Source organism: Ambystoma mexicanum, chromosome 5q, assembly GCF_040938575.1.
Source record: "Ambystoma mexicanum isolate Mex_15411 chromosome 5q, UKY_AmexF1_1, whole genome shotgun sequence".
In the NCBI taxonomy this organism is placed as follows: Eukaryota; Metazoa; Chordata; class Amphibia; order Caudata; family Ambystomatidae; genus Ambystoma; species Ambystoma mexicanum.
Window position 1 is genome coordinate 36,614,081 of NC_090933.1, and position 23,292 is coordinate 36,637,372.

The 23,292-nt window shown below is 49.0% G+C and overlaps 1 protein-coding gene across 2 annotated transcripts in view; it reads right to left on the reverse strand.

Annotated features, from left to right (window-relative positions):
• Positions 1–23,292, reverse strand: part of LOC138497172 (uncharacterized) — a 1,228,614-nt gene that overhangs the window by 388,870 nt on the left and 816,452 nt on the right. For both annotated transcript variants that reach the window (XM_069620463.1, XM_069620462.1), the window contains one exon: positions 7,862–7,932. In XM_069620463.1, coding sequence (XP_069476564.1) covers positions 7,862–7,932 — 71 coding nt within the window. The remainder of the gene's footprint in view (positions 1–7,861; positions 7,933–23,292) is intronic.

Sequence of the window (23,292 nt, forward strand, 5' to 3'; positions counted from 1 at the left end):
CCAATATAATCCCACTTCATCCAAATAAGCGTTGATTCCCACCTGTGTGGCCAATGACAAACGAGTACAAGCAGCTGTTAAATGTGTGGAATTCAAAAACTATTTTCTCCTCTTCAAACTGATCCTCCCTCCCCCCTCTCGTCAGTGATTGCAACAACCCTGTTTGCCCGCTCGCACGTCTGAGTGGCCCTGGCAAACGACCGCCCCGTGCCGGACCTTCCTCATACTCATGAGGGGCCACCCTGTCCCACAGATACTTAACCTCCCTCTGAGCAAGAGCATGGAACTCCTGAAGCTTCTGCATAATTTCCCCCTGTTGGGGTCTGGTCGGGGTAGGGGCCGCTTCTTGCAAAAGGTGTATTTCCTCTTCCTTGTCTGCTAGTTCCCTCAGTATCCGTCTTACAATCCCGATTCCTTAGCTATGCACACCCCCCTTATAACACATTTGAACCCCTCCCACAAGGTGCCTACAGAAGCCACCGACCCTTTGTTATCTGCGAAATATGTGTCTATGGCCCTCGACAATTCCTCCCTGAAAACAGCATCTGTAAGCTCATCTCTCTTAAACCTCCAAGGAGGCCTTCCCTCCCGTTCATCCCCTCAAATGGATGAACAGCAGAACCGGGGCATGATCCGAGAAGGTGCGAGCCAAGATTTCAACCCCCCGAATTTGCCCCATAAGCGCTGGGGATGCCGAAAAGAAGTCTAACCGCACAGCCGAGTTGTGCAGAGTGGTGTGTAAATCGGTGTGCCCCGGGGTGTCTCACTCTCCATACGTCCTCTATACCCCACACCTCGAACATGCCCTGCATCTTCTCATAGCAACTGCTGCTTGAGCGTGAACTACTGCCTGCTCGGTCCTGGGTCACATCTAAGACTGGGTTAAAGTTCCCGGCCCTTAACATTTCCCCGTCAGGGATGTCCCCCAGCTGCCTCTCCACCCACTGTAGGGAATCTGTCGTATCTGCATTAGGCCCGTAGTAACATTAGTGTGCACTACTTCCCCTGGATAATCCCTTGCACTATCAATGCCCAACCCTCCTGGTCTTTCAAGACCCTGGTCTGACGGAATCCCACCGAGCTGTGTATAATAATGGCCACCCCCCTGGTGTATGAGTAGGAGGAAAATACCTGTGGCACCCGCAGCTTTTACCAAATTTAGACTCATTCTCGGTCGTGAAATGAGTCTTCTGGAGGAAGGCCACCCCCACCTGATGGCGCTTCAGATATTACAGAACCTTCTGACATTTAGGCGGGCCATTAAGACCCCCAACATTCCAGGTCATGAAAGTAAGTGCTACCATCAGAGAACAATGTGCCCTGGACATCCCTGTCACGTCCCATCTGCTTATGTTCCTGCACCACTTGCATCACTATACACTCCCACCCATCCCCCATCCACATACCAGTCCCCCCCTCCCCTGCCAACAACCCCCCAACCTGTCGGCGACCAATCCCCCGCTTCACCCCGCCCTCCCCCTTCCTTAAACACCAATCCACCCACCTCGAGTACCCCAACCATTCAACTCCACCTTCCGCCTGAACATGCACATTGACTGCTTTCGCTCGAGGGGCGGCTGCAAGCCCGACCCTCCACAGCACCGCTACGGATAAATTGTCTCCAAACAGTGTGCAAAGTCGAATATTGGTCAAAATAACACGCCATCTGCGGGTCGAGTGTGGCCCGACTGCTGATCACTCATTGTTCCCTTGCGATCTCAAAGCCCTTGGTAACATATCGAGGAAGGACTCTGCCTCCTCTGGAGTTTAAAAAAAACGAAACCTTTCCGTCATGTTCGATCCGCAGCCTGGCAGGGAACAGCATGGCATACCTAACATTCTTGTCTCAAAGCCTTTTCTTAACGTCCAGGAAGATTTTCCTGCTCGCCTGCGCTTTGTCAGAGAAGTCAGGGAAAAACTTGATGTCGCCCTTCTCTCAACCATCCCCTTCTCTCTGGCCTTCCGAAGCACAGTGTCCCTGTCTCGATAGTTCAGCAGGCAGGCAATTACCAGGTGCGGCGGCATCCCCGGGACTGGCTTCCTTCCGCTCGGCACCCTATGCGCTCTTTCCTCAACACAGAATGGGGAGAAGTCTTCCGGCCCCAATACCTCCTGCAGCATCTCCTCCACCAATTTCTCCATATTCCTCTTGTCTCCCGATTCGGATAGGCCCACAATCCGAACATTGTTCCTTCTGGACCTCGATTCAAGGGCATCCAGCTTCTCCCTAAATTCTTTCAGGGCCTTCCTGACCCCGGGCATTTCACCCGAAATTTACGCTGTTACGTCCTCCACTCCCGAGAGCCGCCCCTCTGCCTTATCCAGCCTCTCCCCGTGTTTGTCGAGACAGACCCGCATATGGTCCACTTTGCATGTCAGCGTGTCAAGCTTCCCATCCAACGATTGTATGCCGGATTGCAGTAGCAAAAACATGTTCTTAATGTCCTGAAAGGTGGTTGCGGGATCCGAATCCGACCCCGACGCCCTGAGCGCAGCCGGATCATCCATTACTCCACTGCTTCTAGCTTGACTGGATGTCAAAGCAGAGTTTCGATTGTTGCTTTCTCCCCTTACCGGATTTGGACATGGTGCGCGAGACGAGCCGGCCCCAGACACCTTCCTTCTTCAAATACTGACTCTGGTAAGTGGCACCCAGCGGTGTCCTCCCTTCTCCTCACCGACATCCAGGTCCTGTTCAACTGTGCAGAAACCGGCAGAAGTTGGGGGAAGGGGCCCTCAGACCACCCTGCTGAGCCCCTGCTTAAAGCATGGTTATCATGCCGCACTCCAGCCAGTGTCAGACTACTCCCATCGGCCCGGTGGTTGCCTGCTGGAAAACAAATGTAGAAGACCGCTCAGGTGGCCGATGACTGAGGTCCAGGGCATGAACAGCGGCTCAGGAGAGTCCCAGACCACCTGGACAATCTACTCTCCCCACGCACCATAGGGCGAGCCGAAGAAACAGCATATATCAGCCAGGTAAGAGGGCCAACTAAATTACCCAATCCGATTCCTTTTCTCCTCCCAGTGCTCCGTGTATGTCCTCTGGGGCTCTCATATACCCCACTGCGTTTGAGAGTGCCCGAGTGTATGCCAATCCTTCCAGAAATATTAAGCGCAGGTCGCCCCGGGCTCACGAGGTATCCCACATGTGCGCCAAGGTACCTGCCAGTCAGATGGGGTTCCCGCCGTCCCCCCAGTGTGTTGGCCCAGAGCCCCCAGGCCCGGCTTCCTCCACGTGCACCCCCCAGCAGGAAGTCACGCAGCACACAGGCCTGCGACCCCCGGTGGGGTGCTCCGACCCAGCCCTGTCCCCGGATGGGTCCTCTGCTCTTCCGCTGGCTCCGCCCCTCCAAAGCAGGTGAGCCCCGCAGGCCAGACCAGGGGGCCTCACGGCCCGAACAGTCCTGCTAGGAACCGGGCCCACCGCCTCCAGCATCGGAAACAGCGCACCCGCTCCACCTCACCAGCTCTGCTCCGAGTCGCCGGCCCATGCTCTGCACCTCCACGGGGCAGTTATCCTCTGCTGCTTCACCGGGCACCCGTGGGCTATCAGCCACCGCCGTATCCCGCTGGGGCGCCGCACAGCTCCGCGGTTCCTCTGCTTCCCGGACCTGGCAGAGGGGACAGGCTCTGGGCACCGCCCCTCCGCCTCCCCGTCCTGTCCGACTACTGCCACCTCTCCTCAGAGATGTACGCTGTACCGGCACAGATTCTGACCGGAAACACCTCCCGCAGGGCACGATGCAGTCAGGCACAAGACCGCACAGCAGGCATCCACATCACAGCACGGAGACCGCCGGATGACAGACCGGATATATGGTGTGCCGGAGAGCTTCACAGGCCTGTGGACATCTTGGTCAGGCTCTCTAGAGCCCCTACTAAAATTATGGAAGTTGCAATTACCTTTGGCTAAAGGTGGGTTGGGAGTATCACATTTTAGAGCCTACCACCTGGCATACATTTCTAACTTAATGGTTCCCTTCCTTGACACTTTGCATGATGACTGGTGTTGGCAGAAATTAGTTACAATGGTCCACTGACACAGAGAGCGATCTTGACCTCGAGTTCTAGGCAAAGTTGTGAAAAAGATCCATGGATTGCACGTCTGAGACACTCTTGGAAGAAGCTAAGTGAATTGCTGGGAGTGGATGCGCTAAAAGATGTTGGTGCGTCTGTATGGATGAACCAGTCTATTAAAATAGAGGGCAAGGTTGTTTTATGGCCTGAATGGTTTCTAGGTGGCATTCAATGGACAGCTGATTTTTTTAAGGATGGGAATTGGTTGACAGCTAGAGAAAAGTGTAAATACGGTTTAACATTGAGAAATTCAAAGCATCAGACTACAGAAAGATAAGGAGTGCGATTGGCGAAATTGATTTGGAGAAGAGGCTAAACCTAGATTTGTTCACAAGGAAGGTATTAGTAGGGGAAGGAGGCTTGGAAAGCAGCTTTTACAATATGATCATGGCTGAGTACAATGGTAAGGACTCATTAAGGGAAGAGTGGAGTAGAAGAATAGGCTCAGAAATCTCTATGGATTTGTGAATGTGTGAAAATGTCCGGCTCTACTCTTTAGGACTAAAAGAGATCACAACAGATTAAGATTCTGATCGGGTCTACTGGACCCCCGAAAGATTGTGGAGACGAAGTCTGTTGGAAAATTCAGATTGTTGGGCTTGTGCTCGTGAACCCGGTATCCTTGAACACATGTTGTGGACTTTAGGAAGGTGAGTGTTTTGGATGCAGATAGGTGCAATTTGTGAAAGAGTGGTTGAAGAAAAGCCCATGTTAGACTTCAAAAAGTTGGTTCTGGGGAGGGATAAAACGTTAGAGGATCTTACTCAATGTCAGAAAAAGTGGTTGTTCAGAGGTGCCATGATTGGAAAGAAAATAATGTTAAGTAATTGGAAGACTGCTGTGAGCTTGAAAATTGAGACATGGTCTGCGGATATGCATGCCCTGGCAGAAATGGAGAAAGTACTGTACAAAAGAGAGGGGGAAAAAAGCTCTGTTTGAAAAGATCTGGGGAACGTTTCTTTCACTGTACTAAACTGTGTAATATGAGAAAGTGTATCTGAGGGGTTGGAATGTTGGGGGGGTTTGGGAAGAGGGAGATTTGGAAGTTAGAACAGATTTTGTAAGGATGATGTAATTACATCCTTCACTGTAAAATGTGGTTGAATAGTTATAATTCACTCTGTATATTGTAAAATTGTAAATAAAGGTAAAACAAATAAAATTAAAAAAAATGGACCAGGAATGCCATAATGAGTATCACTGAGAAGCAGCACATTAGTTCCAATACTGGAACACAGGATAGGATTCCTGAATAGGTAGTGGCAACAAGGTAGACACTGTGTACCCAGGTGGAAGCAATTCAGAAGCACTCAACAGGGATGAGAAGGCAACTAGTATCCTCCCAATTGAGACCCACAAACTGACCACAAATGCAGAGTGGAGATAATTACCAAGTAGCGGGCTGAAGAGGCATAAAAGGTAGGGTCTTTAACAAAAAAGAACCTCATGGGAGACCAGTCTTTCTTACAACCAACCTACCAAGACTTGGATGTCCTATAAGGGGAGGGATAACAAATCTATGGCCTACGACTTTCAAGAATGCTAAGAGTTGCGTAGAGCGGCATGATGGAATGCTTAGGCTAGGACATTTCAGGCCAGTTTTTAAGGAATACAGCCTGCACTGTGTGAAGTTCGGAAAAGCCAGAAACATGCAAATCCATTGCAGTGGAAGAGCCCCTGAACAAAACAATGTCAAGTAACTGCCAGGAAACATATTGACTACAGAAAGAAAGGAGTTAATTGTAGGGTTCTGTCTGGTGTTGGAGAGGCTCCAATACAGTATGCAGGTGCACATGCGCCACAATATTTCTTTTTACTTTTGCTCTCCAAAGAATTTCCTGAAACTGTCATGCAAAGAGTTTGCAAGGGTGGGTATTTATGAACTAGGGCTTTTAAAAAAAAAAATGGTACATCCGTCATGGGTCTGCCTACAACTAGTCAGTTTACATTACATTTGAAAAGGTAAGCAGTTTCCAAACTATGGGCAGGTCCGCTCACATTTAGTTAGCACATAAGTTCAGCAAGCACTACTATATAGGTGGCGAAAAACCTAAATTTGATATTCAGGTAAGGAAAGCAACTTTCGGAATTACACTTAAAAAGAAGTGTTTCAGAAGTCGCCCAGTAGCAGTACAGAGTATGTTGATAGCATAACGGAGATGCTACTGCTGGGCATAAGCACTTCATTTTACCTCTACTAAAGTTTCAGTTCAGGAGAATTCATGGACTTTGAACCATTTCACCGTCTTTCTGATCTGGGCCAGCAAACTGATCACATTGTGAAGCTCCTTCATGAGCTACTGCCAAGTTAGGGCATACGTAGATACAATAGCACTCAGCTTTTAGAGCTCTGCTTATTAAATCTTCCAGTTATGGTTTTGCATCTCCCTTTCACTGCCAAAAGACTGCAATGACAGTAGCAGACTTCATTCCCTGCAGTCAGTCAATGCTTTAATCACAAGAGGAGGATATTGCCTTCTGAACGATGTATCTCATGGATACCATTTCAAATAATGCACTGTATCTGTCCTCCATTGCCAAAAGGAGGGATTCACATGCCTCAGGCCAAGGCATACTAAGAGGAGAACCAAAGTTACCAGTGGCAATAGCCTTCTGGGAATATATCGCATGCACCGTTGTTCAATTCCGTAGAGATGCATTGTACAAGGACAAAGAAAAATGGCAAAGAAAATAGGCAGTCAAGTATGCACAGGGCAACAGGAAAATTTGAGAAACTGAAAAAACCTTTGCAGAGCCTTTTTGCGGGTAGTATTCCAAAAAACATTTAATGAGAAATCGAATGAAATGGAGATCTAAAAAAATAACCATCAGAAATGAATGCCAAACAAGACCAAAAAGTCAGCCCCCACCTGTAGCAAACCAGATACAAAAAATACTAAAAATACAACAAAACAAAAACAAAAAAAAAAAATCAACCCCTGTATTCATGGACACATTCTCGTGTCCAGTGGCCATTGTGTACAGCACCGTCCGTGCCAGCAATGTTTTGGTCCCCTCATCTTTGCAAAGTGTTTTCACTCTGCAATAAGGCCTGGAGCATTGCAGATGAGGTTCTAGTGTGTGAAAAGAGAAGTTTTGAAGAAGCAGTGGAGCAGACAATCAGGGTCCAAGGAAACAGTCTCTCAAGAAGTGTCTTCCCCCTCCCCACCCCCCCCGACAATTGTCCAGCTGCACAGAAGAGAATGGCCCAACACAAATATTTTACACCGATAGGCTGAAATAGCGAAGCCGCATTGAAACTGTACCTTTCTATAAAAGGTATGTAGCCCAAAGTTGGGCAGAAGGAAACCGTTCCATAAATAGAGAACCAGGAGTACAAATGGCACAGACATTTGTTTCTTTATGTCCTTCCATTGGTAACATTTAAGGCCTATATAAAATCAAACAACCAGGACCACATAAGCACACTGGACACAATCCGAATAGTATGGATTGTTGTTCATTAGAAGACGCAGAGAGAAGCAAGTGAATCATCAAAGAGGTCCCAGATCACTGGCTTATTTTAGGTCTTGAATCAGGGCCACATTTGCAATATCATGCACCAGTATCTCCAGCGGGGCAAGTGCCAAATACAACTAGGATGGCACAATGATATGGGCAGGATCTGGGAAGTAGCGACTTCCTTTTGTGCCCCTCTATAACCACCTGTTTAGAACCGAATTAGCCACTCAGTCTCATCAGGAGGGGAGTGGGGTGGGGGGGGTGAGGGGGGACTGTGAAATTGTCACCATCTTACCATTCCATTTGGTGCTCGACATACCTTTATCACAGTGGAATCCTTTTCGGCCGTACCTTGGACCTGTTCACTCTGTGTAGTTGGGAATTTCTGACCTGTAAAACAAATAGGTATTGTTAGGAACAGGCAATGGAAGCTCTCCAATGATTAGTCCACACGACACATATCAACGAACAGGTGATGAAATCCCCTCGAAGTGAAGGCACCTTTTTCAAAAGAAAAACAAAAATGTTGCCACACTTGTGTGGCTCCTGAGAGAGTTAGGCAATGAAGAACATTACCACCTAAAGACACAATATTGGATGCAGTGTCAAGACCATGGAAAGAAAAATGAATGGGAAATTAAGTATTTTGCGAAGGTCTCTTGCATCAGAGCCACAAGTTGGGATCTGAAGGGTCCGAGAGAATGAAGTTTCACCTCAGGATAAAAGAAACAGATTGTCAAAAATCCTATTTGGACTGCTCTACCATTCCTGGTCTCTGGCCCACAGCAATCTCTTTTTATAAGAGTGTAGCTCATGGATAACCTTTTCTGATGGAGAAAGCACAGAAGGATTTTGCTGGATGATAATGCACCCATCTTGGAATGCATTTTTCACAGTGAGTAACCTGAAACTGTCACTTTATACATTCAGAGGTATAGCATTGGAAGAGCACCTTCCTTTCGCTGCCTTGAGGACATTTCATAAAGGCCATCATCTGGGAATGAAAGTTGCATATGCAATGGATCATGAAGGATTGAACAGATTCCAGCATTGTGGGCAAGTCCAGACTGCAAATTGAGAATGTTGCAGGGGAGAGTGATGTTTCGTAAATATGCTGTCTGAATGCCCAAGTGATGTGGAAGAAGTCTGAGCATGTAGTAGGGCCACGTACAATCAGGATGTTTCTTTGGGATTACCACAACAAGAGTTATGGGTAAGAACAGGTATCGACATCTTGAACACGGCACAATATGAAGAAAAAGCAATTATCTCCTTATTGGGTATTTCAAGTAGATCAGTAAACATTATAATATCCAAAAAACACCTGCTCTTCAAGCACATCATGCCAACATTTGCATGGGTTTGAGTGCAGACTCCAGGGCCTGAGTCACTACAGCAAAAACACTGCACAGAGCAAAGGGGCATGATCAGGACTGGGACTGCCATTTGTGACAATGAATGAAGTCTGTCAATGGGCAACACCACAGTCCATACATCAAATCCTGCATGCTCCTAACACCCTTGCCATGGCAACAACCTTTGCTCTTTCAGGACAGCGTGAATATACAGTATTTTGAATGGAAGGCCTTTTTATTTCCTTGAGCATTTGCATACAAGCTTAAAATAGGCCCAATCAACGGTTAGTTACAAACTAGGGAGTGTGTCAGTGTGGGATCACGAGATGAAGGTCTGAATGATGCTCAAATTACAATGGGCAGGTTTATCGGTACACAGGAGAAGCACAATGAGCTTTACTACAACTTGTGATCAGGTCTGCATGTGGAGGGACTCCTGCAGGCAAAGAGCTTTGTATAGTGGGCTCTCACTTGTAGCAAACTTGCGCTTAGACAGAATGCAAACTCATGGACTCAAATGGCCAATATGAGCTTTAAAAAAGACCTACAACCAAAGGCGGATGATCCTTCAAAAATAGGTGGATAGCCGAAGGGTAAATTACTTGCATCTAGGTAATGTTCTTTCTAATGGACTCCTTTTCTTCCACGGATTCCTTATCTATGATATCCATCTCCCAGCACAGCTTCTCTTCTAAAGCTTTTCCGCCGCCAGGGGGCGACTCCGCAACAGCAAAAAAAAATATAATATTGCCAATTTCCCCACTGAATCATGACCACAAAATTGTTTCCATCTTAAAGCTTTACTACTCCATATTATTGGACCAGTGGCTCTCCCAGACACTTAATTTGCATAGATTGTTTGTCTCCAAAATTGTGGCTAGTAATAGTAATCCGACATACATGTACATCTGTATTCCCAAATTTCCATAATCGCACTTGCTCATCCATATCCAGACATCTGCACAAGTTTGAATTGACACCAGGTTGCTGCTCCGAAATAGTCCCAGGAGTGCTTCGGTGATTTGACTAACATCTACGAGACGTAAGGCCTGCCATCAGCCAGTGGGCTCATCGCAAAAGATGTCAATTCCACAAATGTTGCATGTGGTAAAAATGTGAAGCTACATTTTTACCTACAGTGCACATCTAAAATTGAATAAAATTGATGTAGTTTAATCAATTTCGGCCAATGACCTCATCCTTTGTAGTCTTTGATAAAAGACAGAAAGCCTTCTCTGCACTTAATCGTGAACAATGCAGAGTTTGGCAGTGGGTCTTTCCTAAAGGAAAGAAGAAGTAGGACCCATACTTATTACATAGGTGGTAGCAGGTATTAGAGAGTCACAAGCTATAAAGGAAAACGTAATCAGCTGCATAAAAGGTGCAGTTCCTTTCAATTTCTATGTTCTCCTCTTCAATAATAGTCCCACAACCACCTCAGACGGTCACACAAAATACAGGGTTGCCTTGCTCAGCACGGTCAGTTTTCGATTTCCCCCGTATTGTGTTGGAATTTGGAGGACACACCGTCACCAAATAATCCACTACTGGATCCCAATTTGAGACGTAGAGGCATTTGAGGGATTATTAGTACCCTAAAATAAAAAGAATTCTTAGTAGCATTCAAGCTTTACGTCCAGTAATAAAACAAAATTGCGTTAAATAAAAAAAAAGTCAAATGCTTGAGGCGAATGTACACAAATACAGACATCTGGAGTCTCATGTGAAGGTTTCAGAATGGTAAATGTTTACAGATTAGTCACCTGCAGAAAAGAACCCCACACTCCTGAAAAATATCCAAAGTATTTGTTAGACGGACCTTCCTAAGGAAGGTGTGTTTTATTGGCCCGGATTTTCAGAACCTCTGCAAAGGAATTACTTGTTTTACTAGGCTGGAATATGCTAGACTACATAAAAAGAGAAAAGATGGCAGTAAAGGGGCGGTTAGTTTAAATAAAAGTGTTATCCGTAGGAGCAGCGACAGATTTTCATAGCAACCCCAGAAAAAGTTACATTCTACAAATCTGCCCCATTTACTGAAACGCAGTCAAGATATTTCACAGAGAGCACAATGCAAGAGGATATTGCTCTTTGTTGGAGTAATAGTAGTATGCCAACTTCACTACTGCATTAGTGGTCCCCTCACTACAGGACGAGTGGTCATCGGAAAATCCACTTTAGGTTTTTTTTTGTATTTTAAATTGGGACATCCAAACGGTAGTTTAGTAAATAAATACACATTTGTCAAGTCCTAAAAATGAAATTGACAAAGAAATACCACGATGGAGGTAGGGAGAGGCGCTGCATGTGTCCGTCACACAAGATCAGCCCTGAAGGTGAGAGCGCTAGCGACTCCCCTCAATAAACAGTGTCTCAGAGACAGACTTCCGGGAGCTGTTCTCTGGTACAGAATGGACTGGTCCATAAAGGAGCAAGGCACGAACGTGGTGTGTCCAGGAGCCCAGAGTGGAAAACAAGACTGCTGGAGCTCACAAATGGAGGGCGGTGAGGGAGGATCCCCCTAACTACGGCGCAACTGCAGGCTGGGCAAAACCCACCCCCCGTTTGGTCTTGTGGAGCCGCGATTGGGCCCAGACTTTGGTGGGAAACAGTCTGTCAGCTTAGGTGCTACGAGGGTCGGGGGCATGGTTGCGGACGACTGCAGCATCAGCCTGTGTCATCATATTGAGGGGATAACTGGCAGCTACCTGTTCATAAGGAGTACCCCCAAGCCTCTCTACATAATGACTGAAAGCCATGCTGCCAAATCAATCAGCAATACTACATACACATCAATGTTGCACTATGAGCAATATCAAAAAACAGTCTAAACTAGATGAGATCGCAAGCACGATAGGCAGACAGCAGTGACCACTGAGATTGCCCACAGGGCTCTGGAGGAGGAGGAGGCAGAGCTGCGCCTGGCGCACCACCAAATGCTGTGCCGCTGCTCTTCAAGGAAAAACATTGTGGACTCCATTGGTCTGAATTAAGACTTTCTCCAGTAAGGTAGACACCTCGAAGGCCCAAATGGAGAAACTTTGCAGTAGTGTCTGTTAGGGGGAATTCTCAAAAATGTGCTAATTCCCTCCACCTTAGAGACCTCCAGCTACTTTGCTGGATTTTGAGGACTTGATTTGATTTGTTTAACCTGGAGAGAGTGTGACCCTTTTTCCCTACACTCATGTATTTTTGTGTGAATTTTACCTCTGTTTCTTTTGGTTATGGAGTCTGACAAACTCCATAGGTGGCATATTTCACAATTGTGTCACAGCACCTTCAGTGCAGTGGCACAGGGAAGTCTCTTTAGATTTTCCAAAGTTTATATAACTTCTCTGGGATAAACTACTGTTTCACAGATCAGTAAAATGAAATTGACCTTACTTAGCATTGTACTTGCTAGACCCAGCACACACTATCTTACAAGAGAGTGCTGGAGGGGTTACTTAGTATCCCCTGTGCCTAAATGTTCATCTAACATTTTTTATGTTACCCTTTCCTCAATTGAGTGGTTGGTGGCAGTGGTTTCGTTTTGAACTACCAAGGTTTGCATTCACTGTAACCGTTGGCGGACCCGGTAACGTTAACCGCGGGAGCCATCTTTTTCAAAATGGCATCCAGCCATCCTTGTTAAAATGGTGCCCGGTCTTTTTTCGCCAGGTCTTTGTGGAAAGGTTCTTCTAGAGTTTTTCTCTGCGCGCCAAACCAGGTTTGGTCTCTTTGTTCATTCGCCTTTGGCGGGCTTCAGGGGTGAAACCCGCCTCCGGCTCCAGAGTGTCTGGAGTAGGCAGGAAGTGAGGGAGGTGCCCAAAACTCCCTGTGCTTAGTCTCCTAGGAGACCCAAACGCACTCTGTGGTGATTGGCTGGCTGACTGTCTGGCAAGGACAGCCACCCTGCTGGGTGAGTGAAAGCTAGGCTGGAATGAATGGGGGAGAACTGAATAAAAGGTGAGTCTCTTGGCTTGGAAGACCGAGTCGACTACTGGAACGAAAGAACCGAAGACGAGCTGGAAGAGGACGGCTGCTGCAACCACTGGACCGTTGGTTTGCCCAGTGAAGCCCTTCTGCAGGTCCGAATTGCCAAAATCCATTCGACAGAGAAGCTCCTTCAAGGACGGCTTCTTCCTTTGAGTTGGTGGGACCAATCAACGCATAAGACACCTGGATACCATTCTCAAGGCTGGTTCGGTTCAACTAGGGAGAGGGACACCAGTTCATGTTCTTGAATCTGCAGCTACTGGAACTAAAGTGACTCCATTTTGTTTGCTTTCTTCAACTATGCAGTGCAGGAGTCCACCCGACGTCCTCCCTCTTATCCCCATGACTAAGGCTCAGGAACAGCGAGATCTGCAGGAACTGCCAGGAACCACGACTTCAGCAACATTTGTTTTCTTCACACAAAGGTACTGTTGCAACCCGATTGAGAGAACGCCACTCTCGTTGCGAAAGTTTGTGAAACTTTCCCAACCTGCAGGCCTAATAAGCTTGTGACCCCACAAATGATTATTTTTCTCCTAAACTACTTCTGAGAACTTTTATAAAAACTTTACCGTTTGATACCAGAACTACTCTTTCATATCCAAAACACTAGCCCCTTGACTTTGGCCTAGGCCTATTGACTTGAATTGAACTATTCTGGTGAACTGAAACTATCTGCACTGCCTATATGTAATATATTCTACTTACCTTTGTCCTTTTTGATCACTGCTAAGTAACTAAACTGAAATTTTGCTCCCTTTTCAGGGGAGCTCAAACTGTCTAAAAAACTTTTGTATTGAAGTGTATTGGTCTATAATATTAAGTTGTCTTCTTAGATTGAAATGTTTTATAAATGATTGTGTAAATAAATTAATAAGTGTTTTACCAGGAAACCTTGAGTATAAGGGTCTACTTGAACCACCGTGATTGAAAGTCCTCTGTGTAACCACTTGTACTGCTCAAATTCACTCTTGAGATAAACCTGGCTGCTCAGCTCGCTACCAACAAACTGTGTGGTACAGACTTATACCAAAGGTTGGTCTTGCTTACACCTGTAGTCCTAATTGTGTGTGGTGGTCCCAGAGGGTATTGCATGCAATTCTACCTAACAACGACCAATGGAAAAGTTCAGTCTAGCTGGGCATACAGGGAGTCTGACACTCGCACTCCATTTTAAACCACCAACAGCACCCACCCCCGTGCCTGACCTCCCGGCTGCTTACCATATCCAGTCAACCCAAGTCCTAACCTGGCAAAATACACACCTGCATCTTAAAAATGTACTCTTAGAATCTCCCACACATGGACTTCAGTTCGTAAGGGCGTTTCAACCGCAAAGGGCATTGAAGCCAAACAAATGGCAAAAGGGAGCTATATCAATGACAAATACAATAGAAAGCAATTCAAAAGCAAAGGAAACAATGATCTTGCTTTGCAAGACAAGGTCCCCATCACTTGAAAAGGGCTCCCCTGAAAATGCATAAATCCCAGGTAAGAAACTTTAGAAGGGAGATGGAAATGTATAGAACAAGTATTTGTAAATACAACGAGAAGGTAAAATGTTCCAGTAGTGAAGAATCAAAAAGGTATGTTCAATAGATAAGGGGGTTCTCTAGTAAGGTGGGTTGTAGGACACTTAAGAAAGCCCTTAAAAAATCATGACCGGGGAGGCCACCAGGCGGCGCAGGCAAGCTGGCTGCCTAAACTTCAAGCTCCCCGTATGGCTCCAGGAAACAAGGTAAAAGACGTGCCTTGAAACTTCACGAGCCTCGATTGCTGGCACAATTGGAGTAGGGGGAACGGTTAAGGAGCGTGAGGGAGTTAACGCATTCCCCGGAGGTGCCTCCGTTCTCCCGCTAGCCACCCGCGGAGCACGGCCCTCCCCCTCCTCAGGCGCCCTTGTGAAACATCTATGGCGGAAATCGAGCGCTGGCCGCCCACGCTGCAGGAGGAGCAGCCGAGCCCTCTGCTTGTACTCGCCCGCAAAGCGAGCGCTCTCCAGTACAACATGGCGGGGCTGGATGGGCCCCCAGAAGATCCCCGCTGGTTGCCGGCAACCCACCCCCCACCGCAGTAGGTAACCGGCGCACAGCCGCCCATAGCAGGGGGACGGGGGAAACGGCGTAAGCGGCATTCCGCCGTGTGGAACACCTGAGGACACTGCCACCGTATCAGCTCCAATAGACACACTTTGGCCTGGGCCGACGCGGGAGCGCGCCTGGGCCCCCACCTCTGGGACTTCCTCATCTGTAAACCACCACCGCCATAAAGACAGCGGGGGCCCGCCTCTGTGACCCATGCACAGCATTACCGCCTCAAACATAGCGGGGGCCCGCCCTGCACCACCCCCCTGGGGGCAGTGACAATGGGCGGAGGAGCCCTCGAAAATGCCAGGGTAGGCTCAGGCCGTCACGGGAGCGCGCCTGGGACCCCCCACCTCACAGCCTGCCCACCTGCCGGCACAGGGTCCACCCAAAGGGGTCTGGCCACCGGGCCCCCTGGCCCCACTTCTACACCACGCAGCAGACCCAAACCGGGCCCCCTGCTCACCAGCTACATCCTGCACCGTGCTGTGGGTGCTACCCCACTCGACTGTCACGCAGGAGCTGCCTCAGGTGAGATACAGCGCCGCCCTCCATCCAAGAGGCGGCTTTAGAGCCCTTACCCCACCAGCACCCCCCTGCAGCCATTACGCCAGCGCAGGGGGCCTGCTGCATCGAGGATGCACAGGGCAGCAATCCAAGCCAGACCCGCCCCCTGGTAGGGGAACCCTCAATATCACACCTCCAGCTGCCTGCCAAGGCCTGCCCGGACCCCCCGGAAGGGACACCACAGTGGGCCAGGGAACCCCAGCAGCCTAAGGCCGTGCCAAGGGAGGCTGCGCTCCCGGCGAAACTGAAGTGGTACACCATAGACCAGAGCACTGACACTGGCATATAGCTCCACCATTGGAGGATAACCACAAGGACTCAAGCCACTACGGCAGGGCTGGCAATCCAGGACCCTGGGACCCTCCTTGAAGATACCCCGAGAGGTCCCAGCACCCTAAGGTGATTGATACCCCATGAGCTGGAGGGAAACTCTTGCGAAGTACCAGTTCACCCCAGGATACCATACAATGGAAACCAGCCCCACCGCCACACAGCCCCCAGACCTGAACGCCAAGCAGAGTAACATTCAAATGATCCTTGAGGAGATCAGGGGCATGAGGACAGACATGGGGGCCAAACTTTCTGACCTTACGGCCAAGGTTTCTACGCTAGAGGACCGAATGGAGGGGGTCGAAAATAATTTGGCATCAACGGACCTCCTTGAAACGCAAATGGACATCACACTTAAGGAACTGCAGCGCCGCGAGCAAAATCTTCGGCTCAAGGTCGATGATATGGAAAACCGGAAGAGGAGAAACAACTTGAGAATTTTCGGCCTTGAGGAGGTGGAAGTGGAGACCCCGGTGGGGCCGGAAAACAAATTCCAAGACATCATCAGAATTGTCCTGGGGTCGGACTCAGGTGAAACTCTCCTGCTCGACAGGGTCCACCGGGCTGGTGGCGTTGGCAGGGGCCCACGCTCGGTCCTAGCAAGATTTCATTATTATAGGGACAAAGCTATGGTGCTGGAGAGGGGGGCGAGAACCCTATGGGACATTCAGCACAGGAATTCCAGGGTGACTATATACCAAGACCTCTCCGCCCTCACACTCCAGATGAGTAAGAAATGCGGCCCTATCACGAGATGGCTACAAGAGAAGGGGGTACGATATCGCTGGGGTCACCCATCCTACCTAGCATTCGAGTGGCAGGGCCGGAGATACCAGCTAGTCACAGAAATAGACATTCTAAGGGCCACAGATGACCTTACGGGTGACCTGGCGGGATCATCTGCAGATCAAAATGGAACCGACGGGCATCACGGTCGTGCCCCTCGGGGCCCAGATCTCTCACAGGGGAAGCTGAAAATCAAAGGCTCGTGCAAATTTCGGAAGACCAGACCAGATCGGGGGGACCCTACATGAGTACACAAGTGGCATTCGAGGCTTAATCATCATGCCAAGGCTCGATTTATGTTCTTCTGCAATCCTCGTAGATCTGAGTACCTCGTTGAGCCCAGTATGTTTTCCCGACAGTGTGCGGGAAGTTCTTTGTTCAAATGACCTAGGTCAGAGTTGAAAGGTTGCCCATCTTGAGGCTGTTTAATGGTTTCATAGTGTGACACTTGGTGTTTCTCCTTAAAGAAGTGTTGGTGCCCTGTGACCCCGCATTGTGACATGCATTAAGAGGGTCGAGGGAGACTGACCATATGCCAAGGCTGGAGGGCAAAAGGGGGAGGGGCACCACCGCCGGATCCTCACCACCGATGCTAGAAGGCTGACACTTAGTGGTGAAAGGCATGACGTAAGGTGTCATACTAAAAATTATGTTCGATGGGGCTGGGGTAGTGACCCTGGGGGTTCGTTGCTCGCTTCAACCCCTCCAGGGGAGCAGGCGGCGAACGCCCTACAAAACGGGTAAGGAAGAGGGGAGGGGAGAGGGGGTATGGAGTTTTTTTTCGGGGTTAAGGGAAAGGGGGGAATCCAGCTCAAGTCATGGTCACTGGTTTTGCAATGGGTTTTAGCAGCAGACACTCAAAGGGGTTCAGAGAGCACAATACGAAAGATGAAAATGATAGGCACGCTGAATGTCAAGGGCCTCAACTCCCAGAACCAAAAGGTCCCTTACGAGTAACATGTTCCGCAAACAACGCCTAACAGTCCTTTTTCCTCCAGGAAACTCACTACAGGCAAGGAAAGGAGTCGAAAATAAAGGGGAAAGAGATCGGTAGCAACTACTGGGCCTCACACAGGAGCTCTAAGAAGGAGGGGGTGGGCATTCTCCTGGGCAGGACGTTTAATCTCATGGGAGTAGAAACCAAATGGGCCTTCGGGGGTCGATTCCTAAATATTAAGAGAACCTGCGAGGGGGAACACATCAACCTAGCCACTTTATATGCACCCAATTCGGGACAAATACCTTTCCTTACCCAGATCTTCAATCTCATGGACTAATGGGCAGAAGGGGCCATGATACTGGGTGGGGACTTCAACTTGATATTGGACCCCCATCTAGACCGGTGGTCCGCGAAGGGAGGGATGCCCAAGGGGATTTCCAAAGATAATCTGGCCATGTAAACCCTGCTGAGGGAACATTATTGGGTGGACGTCTGGCACACATCCAGGCCAGGTACACTTTTTTCTCACCTCCGCATTGTACCTACACCAGAATTGACCAGTTGATTTCCGAAGAGGGGAATGGGGTAGCGGAACAACCGAAGGTAGAAGCCATACCATGGTCCGACCATGAACTGCTTATAGCCAACTGGTCTTTGCCCGTCTCTCCAAGATCTTTCTGATGGCGATGCAACGACACACTCCTCAGGGACCCCGTATTCCGGGACTTCATGAGGAAAGAAATGTTGGCCTACTTCGAGATAAACGATAAAAGCGAGATCGATATGTCTATGGTGTGTGAGGCTGCAAAGGCAACCTTCAGGGGCCTCCTTATTGCAGAGGGCTCAAGGCGCAAACAAGAAAGGGGCCTAATTGAAAATAAGATCTGCACGGAATTGGGTGGGCTGCGTACCAGGCTGGGTCTCCCAGGGATAGACCGTGGGGCTCTCCTGGAGGAGATGCAGGGCAAAAGGCAAGAACTTCACACAGTCCTCATAGGGGAAGTCATTAAGAAAATGTGATACACCAAGCAAAGGTACTACGAGCGAGGAGACAGGGTTGGGACCCTCCTAGCACAAACAGCCAGAGGATGTAGAGCCGAGAGAGGAGTTGCTCATCTTAAGGACAGGGAGGGAGGGACCTACTGGGGCAGGGAGGAAATAGTGGAATGTTTTGCCGACTACTATAGCAGACTCTACTCCAGACAGGTAGGTGAATCACTAGATGACATCCGCACCTACCTGACAGAACACCCTCTGCCCAGGCTGTCAGAAGCAGAGCTAGAGGCCTTGGAGGGGGAGATATCGGAGGAGGTGGTGGAGGGCGCCATCAAGAGACAAAGCGGGAAAGGCCCCAGGGGGAGAGGGCTATACAGCCGACTTCTATAAACAGACCCAATCTATTCTACTAAAGCCACTGGTCAAATTATTCATTCAAATCAGGAGCCGAGACTAAGTCCCGCCGACGTTCTTGCAGGCCCTCATCACTGTAATGCCTAAACCCGGTAAAGACCAGATTGAATGCGGGTCCTATAGACCCAACTAGCTCCTAAATCCAGACGCCAAGATCTTTGCAAGAATCCTGGCCTCCAGATTAGAACGCTGCCTCCCTTGCCTGATACACCCCGATCAAGCAGCATTCGTCCTAAATAAACAGGGCTCTGATAACATGCGGAAGACTCTCTGCATGCTCACCTCTAGGGTGGTTCGCAATGAGGGTGCTCTCCTACTGGCCCTTGACGCGGAGAAAGCCTTCGACAGGGTCAGCTGGGCTTTCACGGGGGAGGTCTTTGAGACTCTGGCAATGGGCCCGAGGTGGCTCGGTTGGATGTCCGCGCTCTACTCCTCTCCCTCCGCCAGAGTGGTAGCGAATGGACAGAGTTGCAAATATTTCCCCTCGGGCGAGGCACACGACAAGGATGCCCTCTGTATCCGTTAATTTACACACTTGTGATGGAACCATGGGCGATCTCGGTCCGCAAGGATGAGGCCATCGGGGGGGGAGGGGGGGTGTACAGATAGGAGACGCACAATGTAAAATCTGTCGCTTCGCAGATGACGCACTGCTCTATATTACAAAACCGTCCCAGACAGTCCCCAGGTTGCTACAGGGTCTCTCACGCTACGGGGAACTGTCGGGGTATAAGGTCAACCTCGAGAAATCGGTGGCATTCATAGGGGGAAACTTACCGGACACAGAGGTAACTTATGTGAGTGGGTCCCCCTTAGTCTACGAGAGGAGTGATTCCGGTATCTGGGGGTCCAGGTCCGTGACCCCTGAGGACCTATACCCAGCTAACCCCCCCCCGCCCTCCCCTTGGTCGGGTCTCTCTTGGATGGCACGTCTTAACCTTATAAAAATGGTTATCCTCCCCAAGTTCCCGTTTCTTTTTCAAATGCTCCCGGTATTGATCCCCAAAACATTCTTCAAGCGAGTCCTTCTCAAATTCCTCTGGTCGGGCAAAAAACATAGGATCTCCTATGAGGTATTAACCAGGCCAAAGGAGGAGGGCGGGGTGGGATACCCCAACTTGGAAACATACCACAGGGCCTCCCAGCTGAGGGTTTTGATTGACCACTTCACCCCAGGTACAGAAAAACAATGGGTGGCCATGGATAATGGGGTTCTTGCACCCGTCACAATAGAGGAATGGCTCTGGGTCCCTAGGAAGAACATCCCTAGAAGTGTTCTGAACCACCCAGTCCTAAAAGTGGTCCCTCTGGAGGGAGGGCGGTTACTATCGCTGGCTCAAGACCTGGCCCTCTCCACTGAGCTGCATCTGCCCCCCCCCCTTCTTAGCCAAGATAGCCGAGCCAGCGGCATACCAAACGTGGTTCGAAGCCAGCCTTAGCAGGACCGGCCACCTCTGGGTGGGGGGCACGGTCCTACAACTGAGAGATTTGAAGGAGGCCCTGGGAATAGGTACTCTGTCCCCCTTCCGCTATCTTCAACTCAAAGGAGCCATCATGGGGCGGGGGTGGGGGTGGGGGTTGAGGGGGGGGGGGGGACTTCAGGAGGGACCTCACAGGTTTTGAGAAGCTCCTCGTCTCTGCAAGGGGCTCCAAGGGGATAATATCCCGCCTTTACAAACTCTTCCTGCTCTCCATCCCAAGAGACCCACCACCGGCAAGCACGCAATGGGAAAGGGACCTGGGAGAGGAAATTGATGATGAAAGATGGACAGCAATGTGCAGGCGGGCTAACCGATCCACGCTTAGCTCCAATATCGCCACCAGGCCCTCAAGGTTTTGCACCGTTGGCATTACCCCCCCACAGAGGATTGCTAGAATGAGGCCAGGATATGACCCACACTGCTGAAAGTGCAGAACAGTGAAGGGGGATTATATTCATATGTGGTGGGGGTGCCCAGTGGTCCAAATGTACTGTGGAGAGGTATTAACCTGGATCAAAGGGGTATATGGGGTTGAACGATCCTCCTGCCCCTGGCTTCTCCTTTTTGGTATAGACTCCGGTGATGGCCAGGAGGATACCGAAGACCATATGTTACAGATCATGTTGGTAGCAGCTAGATGCTGTCTGGTACAGAAATGGAAGAACCCCGGAATGCCGGGGGGAAAAGCATGGGTCACTAAAGTGCGGGCCATTTATGATATGGAATTCCTTACACATCTACTTGACGAGGCTAAGTCAAATATCGAAGAAACTTGGCTGCCCTTCATTGATAAACACTGACGCCCCGCCTAAAGCGACGCACCCCGGCCGGGGGCTCCTTTCCCGGGGGTGACAGGCTGCCGCCCAATAACTCCACTTGATTGTGAAGTGACACATCATTACAATACCGCTATGCTCTTTACGAACCCGCCAAGCAAGCACCAAACGAGACTTTGAACTGGAGATGGGAGAGGTATGTGTTATAATTGGTTTTCTGTTAATCTTTCCTTTGGAATGCTCTGTGATGTTATAACACGTACGATATTCAATAAAATATGATTTTCTAAAAAAATCATGACCAGTGAAGGGGGAGGTCGGATTAGGGATTTGATCCTGTACAATCTTGTATGGCGGTGAGAAGAGTGGAAAATTAAAACACCCCACTTACTCTGATTCAAGTAGAAATTCCATCTAGGCCGCAGCCTCAATTACATCACTCTGGCTCGGAGGCAGTGGTAGTTCTCAAGTACGAGATTTGGTTCCGGCTGGGCAGCTCTTCCACTCTGACAATACTGTTCCCAATCACTTGCATCTGGATGAATCCTGCACCTTGAGATAAAGATCACAAGTCCCATGATGGCCAGGACCAACGGGACTCAACAGAAGCACGCAGCAATTAAGAACACCTATCAGAGGGCAGCAGGAAAACCTCATTGCGAAAATGAAGACTTTGCTCCAGAAATGCCCCTCTTTATCATAAAGAGCAGCAACTATAAGACAAAATATCTTGGGCCACAACCTGAAAACCTGTAAAGTCCAAAGCTGTTAGCAAAGGTTTTTCTTTTTGCTGCTTTCCCTATATATAGAACATCGGTGGGACACCAAACATTTTGCTATTTTGAACCTGCTCTGACTGAGGCAAGTGAAGTCTTTTTACTTCACTTGCCTTGCTAACCTAATCTGTGTTGGGGGCACTGATCAGTCCCCCATGTGCAGAGCACGAGAACTCTTATCCGTTGTAAAATTCTGTGCATTTTTCCTGGCAAAAATCACCTTACAGTGTTGTTCAGTAAAGACACTTGTTAAGGTGGATTTCCAGAAATCAACCCTGGGGTGGATTGTGGAAGGCCAGCCAATTAGGGTGAGCAGTGAGAGAATGAAAATATCGAAACCCAATCATGGTACGGTAGCAGAGCGGAAAGTCCCGGATTGTACAAATACTGGCTGTTTGAATGTGGCAGATCCTTTCCATTGGTGGACTTTGGCTTACTTTCAGCCCAAATTCTGGATTTGTGGATAGGTATTCTTCAGATGTACGTTGGTGCCAAGATTTCAAACGAGAGAGACATCTGCAGTCGACCAGTATCCTCGCCAGTCATTGGCCCATTTCCAAAGACCCTCATGGTACTTCAGCCCTTGGGCTAGCGGGTGAAACTAGTCTCGACACGGAAGGCCCCAAGAGCCTTGTGAAGGGTCCCTGGGCTGCCCGGTGAACAGACCAGCTCCCTCGTTGGCTACCTCAGTGCAGCCATTCCTGTTAAGTCCCGGAACTTTGGTGTTCACCTGCATGTGCCCCAAGTCACCCTTTCCTGAGATTTTAGCATCCTAGCATCAAAGGAGGCTGACCTGGAGCTGCTTCTGTAATCATACCTCGAAGATGACCTGTTGCCGCCTGCAAGTGGTGACAGTCGCTGGTACTCATCTTTGTTAGGAAAGATGTTCATATTGGTGATGAAGCTTCCTGACCTGCGTCAACCACAGAAAGTTTTTCTTGGACTTGGTAATTATTTTACCTTGTCCCTAGGTGAGTGGGAATCTTATTCCAGTCTCACCTAGTCTTACTCTTTTTATGGGTGACCTTTTTATGTCCCTCCATAGTGTATGGTTGGAGTTATAGTTTCCTATACATTTTGGGCCTAGTTTGGGTTGCCCCTTTGGGCTCCCTTGTTAATTTCTCTTTCAAGAACTTGGGAGAACTACTGTAAAGGGGGATTTTCATCCCCTTTACATTTTGTGTAAGTGAGCCAGCACATCGCACCTTGTGTGAAGTGGTGGGGGCAGCGGGGAGGGGGTGTAGGGCGTGGGGGGGACAGGTCGATA